The following is a 7,905-nucleotide window of genomic DNA, read 5'->3' on the forward strand; positions in this document are numbered from 1 at the left end:
GTCCGCAAACCTGGAAGGAAGATCGGGGGAAGTTGGAAGCTCCTTTAGCAGGAACAGTGCGCCACTTGAGGGCTTCGTTCTAAGGTAAGTTTCACATAATGTGCTAGCATGCGATGCATACTAGGATATAGAACGTTGCTTTGCAGGTTGCAAAAAAAAAAAAAACACAGCAGTTTACTACCACTTTAAGCTGGGTTTATCCTAATAGAATCCACTAAAAGACTTGCTCAACAGTTTGTAAAAAATGTTGTAAGAATGTTTGTTCATAATCATAAGTGGGTTCAAATTGATATTCATCTTCAACCACAGTGATGAGAAAATTTGAAGGAGCAGGATGGAAACTCTTTCGTGAATGTATGAATTTCTAACAGGGTATGTGGGTTTTTGTTCAGTAAAATCTATTCATTCCAAAATTAAAGATTAAAAAGCAAAACAAATCATGAACTACTTTTGAAATTCTACTAGTGTATTCCCAGCTTAAGATAAATTAGCTTAGATAAGGCAGCCATGATAAATCAGCCTCTGCACTCTCATCCCAGTTCACTGTAGCAATAAAAAATGGCTGCCCGACTGGACAGAAAAACTACAATCCATAACAGATATCAGATATTTGACTAAAGTCACCTAGTGGTGCACTTATTTATCTAGAGCCAGCTGAAGATTCAATTCGTCTAACATCCTGATCTCTGGATGATAGGAAGATATTTGTAGTCTGTAATTTTTGTATAAACACTTTATGTAATTTACATTTTTTGTTCCCTTTAGAGTCAAGCTCTTGGCAATAAAGTGGAGATGGAAATTGCAAATATGTTAGAAAAAAATGCAACGCTTTTGAAATTTGGCTATCATTTCACTCAACAAGGCCCCAGAATTCGAGCATCAAACGCAATGATGAACAATAATGATCTTGGTGAGTTGGTGCTCCAATCAGCCAGCTCTCTCGACTTGAAAAATAAGAGAAATTCTGATGCATATTTTATTTGTTCTTACTTTCTTGTTATGGTCTTAAAATGTATTAGGCTTAACTGATGGTATAGAAGGTATAACTGGTAATTTAGTTAATACATTAGCAAATTACTTTCCTCTTGAAAATCAAAGAAAATACATTGGCTTAAAGTTGCACCTAAAAAGCATCTCTAACCTTGCAATGGACTCCCATTGATGTCATGCCTAAAAACTGTCAAGCGGAATAGGCACCAAAAAGCACAGCAAAGAGAACAATATCAGGGTCGAAGATTTTGGAAAACCTTGACAGGCATTGCAGAATTCGTATTTAGGAAGAGTCTACCTGCCTAAAACACTTGAACATCAAGTATTACAGTTTTCAAAAAAATGTAATCCATATGATACGGTATATACATAGTATGATTTGTGAGGTTTTATTATTGTCTTTGGTCCCATTTAGGGCATTTACTGACACTTTCTGTTCTGGTAACTGAGGTCACCAAGACAGAAGGTGAAATGAAATCTAACTTTTAATTAGTTGAGTTATGAGTTTTAATGAGTTAAAATCTGCTAGGGAGCATTTATAGTGGCAATAGTGGGTTTTAGATGTCTTCTCAGTTCCATTTGTGCCTTGAGGATAGGAATTAAGAATGAATCTTCCCAGCATGGATGTTAATAAGAAAAAATAAAAATTTAGACTTAAACTTCTATACTATATCCAAAACAAGAAAAAAGTTGTATTTTATATTTTATATCTGAAAATAAAGAATGAACCAGTTCTACAGAGACCAAGATTATTTTTATTTACATTTATACCTACCTTTAGAAATTCAGGCCCTTTGACAAGTCATACTCCATGATTTCTAGTGAGTACCATTCATATCTGTGGGACTTTAAGTCGCAGCAACTTCAAAGTAGTCCCTGCACTATTTTGGTCTGTCTTTGATTCATTTTGAAGTTCATAGCCCTCAAGATTACACAGACATTGCTTCAGGTCCAGTCAAAATCATGGCAAAATCGCATGACTTTTAGGTCGCACTAGTGTGAAAGGGGCCTTAAAGTGATATTAAAGGTTTTCTTTTTTTTTTTTTTTTAAATAAGATATAACAAACATGTTATACATACCTGCTCTGTGATCATTCTCTTTTTGGGTCCCCTGCTGGTGCTTCTGGCCGATCGTTCTCAGGGAATGCCCCCATAAAAAAAAACGTTTTCTATGGGGGTACTCGTGCAGGCTCGCTCCCTAGCCAGCCAGTCTGCATCTATTGACACAGACAGGGTGGCTCAGCTCCGCTCCCCGCTCTCTTGACACTTTAATGGATAGCAGCAGAATCCAATGGCTTCCATTGCTATCAATCTGCCCAGTAAAGAGGGAGAGAGCAGAGAGAGCTGCTGCTCTTATGCACAGTGCTGGGTCAAGAATAGGCTCAGATAAGTATATGGGGGGGGGGGGCTGGGGGGGATTCTGTGACACACAATGTTTTTTACCTTAATGCATAGAATGTATTAAGGTAAAAAAAGTTTAGACTTTAGAACCACCCTTCCTTTTTGAACATGCATGGTGTATTATAACCTGAGTTGGGTACGCAAGTTTATATTTATAGGGGGCACTGGGCAGATTTTTGTTACGCCTTCCCTCTCCAAAAAAAATAATAATAATGTGCCTGTTTAAGAGCCTCTGATAATAAGTGATTGTGAATTTATTGATATGACCAATTTAGTGGGTACATAACATGTTACCCTTCCTTACTTGTTCTTTTCAACTACCCATAGAAACATGTAATCTGCTTCTTGTTTGCAGCTCGTATACGTAGGTCTGATGTCCCATGGCATAACTTTTCAACTCTGGACTTGGAAGATATATAAGTACAGAAAAAAAATCTCTATGCATTACTCTTAGCAAAGCCTTGCCTATGCCACAAGCTGTGCTCACTTCTGCCACCTTCTGGCTGTTCAAAGCCTATGCTTTATTCTTTCTGTTTTTCATCAAAATACTTTTTCTTTTTTCAGACATTTCTGTTTTCATGCTTTTTCTGCCACTATGTTTGCATTTTTTAATTGTTTACATTGCAATTTATATAAAATATTTTAAGTGAAGATAAGGTTATTTTAGTTGTGGTTCTAAACATGGAGCATAACATACAGGAAGAGCCATTTGAATAATTAGAATAGATTTTTAGCTGACCAGGTTTGAGTCTCATGCTTACCAAATTATATCAAAATTGATCTTCTCTTAAAACTACAAACAGTAAGAATTATATACTTAAAGGCCACTAATTATTGGTCCCGCTGTTAGTGTTATAGAGAGGCCTCCAATGACCATAAAATCAATATGTCCACAGCAGGTTGGAGTTCCAGGAATATTCTGACTGTATCCAAATTTTCTTTTTTTTTTTACTTTCCCTACTGAACTCCCTGTTTGCAGAAAAAATTATACATAGTCAGCAGTACTGAATATTAGCTAAAGGTGAACCAAAACATCCTAATCCCTCCCCACTATTGAATATACTAATAATAATAATAATAAAGCTTAGACCAGGGTTCTTAAAACTACGGTCCTCCAGTTGTTCAGGAACTACAATTCCTATCATGCCTTGTCATGTCTGTGAATGTCAGAGTTTTATTAAGCCTCATTGAATGTGTAGTTCTGCAACAGCTGGAGGGCTGTAGTTTGAGGATCCCTGGCTTAGACAATGAATGGGCCATTCAGGGCTACCATGACCATCAAAAGTGCTAATCTTTCCAACTTGTTGAAATATTTATGTATGATAAAGCAAATTCTTTCCTTCTCTCAATAAGTACAAAAGCTCAAAACTGAGCAAGCCCTGTCAGCCAAACTCAAACAGTAGACTACAGCAGGTCCTGGGGCTTTCAGGGATGGGCAGGTGGCTTTATGGCAGTTGTTCTAAGGGAAGAATCGCTCTTTGATGTCCAGTCTTCACATAACTAAAACATTATAAAGAAAACTTAAGCAGCCTAGAAATCCTAAAATACATGGCTCTCTATGACAGAAATATCATCTTAATTTCCCCCGTGAGGGTGTGGCTCCCTCTTGCCATAATTATGGATAAATAGTGGGGTATGGTAGATAAGAGGGAGTGGAAAATCAAGCACCAACTCAGAAATAAACCTAATATTTCAACAACAGAGCTATGTGTGGCTTTTGGCTGATTTGAGCAGCAAATGAATACACTCTAAGGCCTCTTTCACACGGTCCGCCTCCGTAGGCGGATCCAGGTTGCTCAGCGGGGATCGATCCACGATCCCCGCTGAGCCGGCGGATGACAGCTCCGTCTCTGCTTGCAGAGCTGCCCTCTATGGGGGATCGGATGAGAGCGGACCGCCTGTCCGGACCGCCTGTTTACAGGCGGTCCGCTCTCATCAGATCCGATCCGATCCGATCCCTGAACAGATGGAAAAATAGGGTTTCCATCCGTCCAGATTTCACGGACAGGATCGGATGCGGATGGCAGCGGGTGTCAGCGGAGGTGTCTCCGCTGACATCCGCTGCCCCATAGAGCTGCATGGAGGATCCGATCAGATCCGCCTAAAAAACTGACAGGCGGATCTGATCGGACCGCCCGTGTGAAAGAGCCCTTAAGCTGTCCATAGACCATTCAAATTCAAACCATGTATGGGCAGGCTAAATGTTAATTAGCTGCTCAAATTGATTAATCAACTTGGGTACATCAATCCTGTCGGATTTTACATGTAATTATTGCTAGCGGCTGTTATAGCCACTAGCAATAATCACTGTATTCTCCCAGTGGGAACGGCTCCCCCCCAACACCCTACCGGGAGAACGCTATGGCTCTGTGGCAGGGATTCCCCCATCAACACTGGCTGTGATTTTCTTTCCTGCAACCCTTGGTTGGAAATCGCTCTGTCTATGGCCGTTTTTAGTAAATGATAAAACAATATCAAATGGCAAGAAGGAAGTTAGCATTGGCAACAAAAGACAGATGTTAAGGGGATCTTTGGACTCTAACGTGAAGTATCAGGTTTAGAAAACATAGGTCAGGATAAATAGGAAGTGGAAATTTTTTATAGGTTAACCTGGACAATTATATAAATAATTTGTGACCATGAAGATAGTAGGTTTGCACCATGTAAATGAGAGAAATGACTGTCCCCATGCAGACCTGTGCTAATTAGGCTTATTTTATTAGACATTCCGGAGAGAACTGATTATGTCTAAATTACTGTAAACCATAGCAACTAAGAGCAGACATAACAGTGACTGATTAAACTGTATTGGGTTCAGTGGTTTACTGAATTTTGGCTAATTTTCTTATTAAAAAATAATATCTTTGTTAGTAATTTCAGGGTTAATTCAGCTTATATATTAATTATTAGATCTTTGTTTTGTTCTAACTATATTTGTTTGCTTCACCAGTGAGAAAGAGAAGGCTGGCCGACCTGGATGGCCCAATTTTTCCAAGATGCCGAAGCGGGGTGTAGAGCTGAGGAATGCTCCACACAGCAGGACCCCATCCAATAAGAGTTTGTACCAGAGTGTGGAATCCTTACAAGAGAGTGAGAACCCAGCAACTGTGTTACATACCTCAGTCCTCTGTTGTCATATATTATGCACCCAAATGGATCATCAGCATGTTACCTACAAGAATAATCCATATAATATATCTGCTGGCAATTCCTCCTTTCATGACCAGCCATCGGATAATGCAACGTTCAGTTGTTTTGCTGCTGCTTCCAGTGACAGTTGGGATCAGCACAATGATTTTCTACATAAATGTGTGACTCCATAGGTACTATACATGTTTAATGAACTAGTAACCAATAATGAGTACAGAACACATAATGTATTAATAGTATATCTGAAAAAATCATAATAGAGACCATCGTTAACATTATTGCAGTTTCCAAGATCGCTACAGAATCCAGAGCTTCTTCAATTACTGCATAATTAAACTATTGTCAGTTGGTCAATCTGGCCCAAGCAAAGCATAAGTTAGTTAAAACTTTGGAAAAATAAGAGGAAAAAAAATAATATTTAGGATTTCAAATTAACCTATAAAAAAATTGTTTGGTACAGCTGTCTTTATCAGGAGAAGTAGTAGTAGCTGCTATCATAATTTCCCTTTACAGCACTTTTCTTATTATAAAGAAATATTGCCATCTTGTTAATGGAATGTCCTTCCGGTTGTTATTCCACTATAGTAGTATATGGCATAATTGCTTATTCAAATGAGTGCAGAAATTAATATAAAGAGAAGTGGCAATATTAAGTATTAATGGATTTCCACAGCAGGGTAGCCCTCTGTCCACCTAGTGTACAAACCTCAGTACTGCCTTGTGATAATCATATGACACATCCCTGTTCAGCACTGCACAACACTGTGTTGTGCTGAATGTAGAGTAGTTGGACTATCTTACATAAGCCCAAAGTGCTCTGGGAGGCAAACTCCATATTTATAGTTCTCTATTTGTGATCATGGGCTGTTAGAAAATTGTAGCCGATACTAGAGCAGAAAGATAAAAGGAAAGTGCTATTTATTAACAGTATACCTGATCATGTGCCTGTGTTTTATATCGTCCCTCTCAACATAGGTTTTGCCTTAATTTACTACCGTCCAGTTATAATAAATACATTTTAGAAATAAAGATAAAACAAAGTTTATTGGTTACAAATGTCCGAAAGAAGGTCACTCACTGATTGTGTCACTCCGTGTTAGAAAAACTTTTTTTTTAGTCAAACTGGCTCACTGGAGGTCCCCGCCTGAAACCATTTCTCTAACACATTTCACCCCCATTGGACTTAATTGTGGAGAACATCTTTACAAATAGTATCAGAAATACATCAGAAGAAGTGGCTTCACATGGGAAATTCCAATCCATTCCGTTTGGCTGAATACATTTTTTCTTACGCAATCAGTGTGTGGCCTTTTTATGGATGGTTGTAGTGGTGCATTGAGTAGAGACAGGCTCTTTGGGCTGGCACCTGCCTTGCCTTTGACCAGAGAGAGATTAGTGGAGTTTGGAGCAGCACCCACTTCTGTGGAATCCATTAGTTTCCCCCTAACATTACCCATAAGCCTTACCTGAAATGTTTAATATTTAGTCAACTGTTTACAATAAGTGGTAAATAGGCATATTGTTAAAGAGAATAACAAAACCAAAAAAGTGCTTCTAAAGCTTTTAAGCAGCAAAAAAGAGGGTCATACTCAGTCTTAGATTGATGTTAAAAGTTTTTAATGGTACAAACTAGCATAAAAAGTTCAACATAACTTAAAAAAATATAAGCTCTGGTATGCATGATCTGAAAAATGTCCTAATTACACTGGCATAATATATATATATATATATATATATATATATATATACAACACAGTGTTGTTGCTCAGAGAAACCCTGACGTGTTTCGATTTTGCTAGTTCAACTCTTCCTCAGGGGGATACGGACATCTGAATTATAGATTATGTCAAATTAGAGCATTTGCCTAAATAAATCAATACATCTACATATCACATCATTGCCTATCAATTAGTCATTAAGATCCTACTATGAATGGAGAAGGTGTGTGTAACCAGAGCAAATAAAAAATTGGTAGGCAATGATGTGTAGATGTATTGATTTTTTTATGCAATTGTAACTTTTATGTGTGTGTGTGCATGGGCGTAGGAACCGGGGGGGACGGGGGGGACACATACCCCCCAGGAAATAATGCTGGGGGGACAGGTATGGTGAAATCCCCACCAGAGCACTAGGGTGTGACACCCGGGGCAGGCCGCCGGACTTCCTCCGCCGCTGCGTACACTGACACAGGAGAGAAGGAGGAGCTGATCAAAGTCAAAGCAGAGCATGGGAGAGAGACCAGGGGCGGATGCAGTCCCAGCTCCTTCATGACACTGCCAGGCCAGCAGTGGTTGGTTGTTAGGAACGCTCAGCAACCAACCACGGGGTTAATGACTCCGCCCCCCGGCATTCAGCAGAGAGCGG

General features: G+C 39.1%; 1 protein-coding gene across 2 annotated transcripts in view; it reads left to right on the plus strand.

Annotated features, from left to right (window-relative positions):
- The window catches only part of TMOD1 (tropomodulin 1), a 112,464-nt gene extending 106,203 nt beyond the window's left edge, over positions 1 to 6,261 (plus strand). The window contains exons 9-11 of one of the 2 annotated variants that reach the window (XM_082269494.1): positions 766 to 910; positions 2,747 to 2,811; positions 5,342 to 6,261. In XM_082269494.1, coding sequence (XP_082125620.1) covers positions 766 to 910; positions 2,747 to 2,811 — 210 coding nt within the window. In that variant the 3' untranslated portion in view covers positions 5,342 to 6,261. The remainder of the gene's footprint in view (positions 1 to 765; positions 911 to 2,746; positions 2,812 to 5,341) is intronic. The other variant, XM_082269493.1, reaches the window with a different exon arrangement.
- The last annotated feature ends 1,644 nt before the right edge of the window (positions 6,262 to 7,905 follow it).

This window comes from Pelophylax lessonae (assembly GCF_965119305.1).
Source record: "Pelophylax lessonae genome assembly, chromosome: 1".
Lineage (NCBI taxonomy): Eukaryota > Metazoa > Chordata > Amphibia > Anura > Ranidae > Pelophylax > Pelophylax lessonae.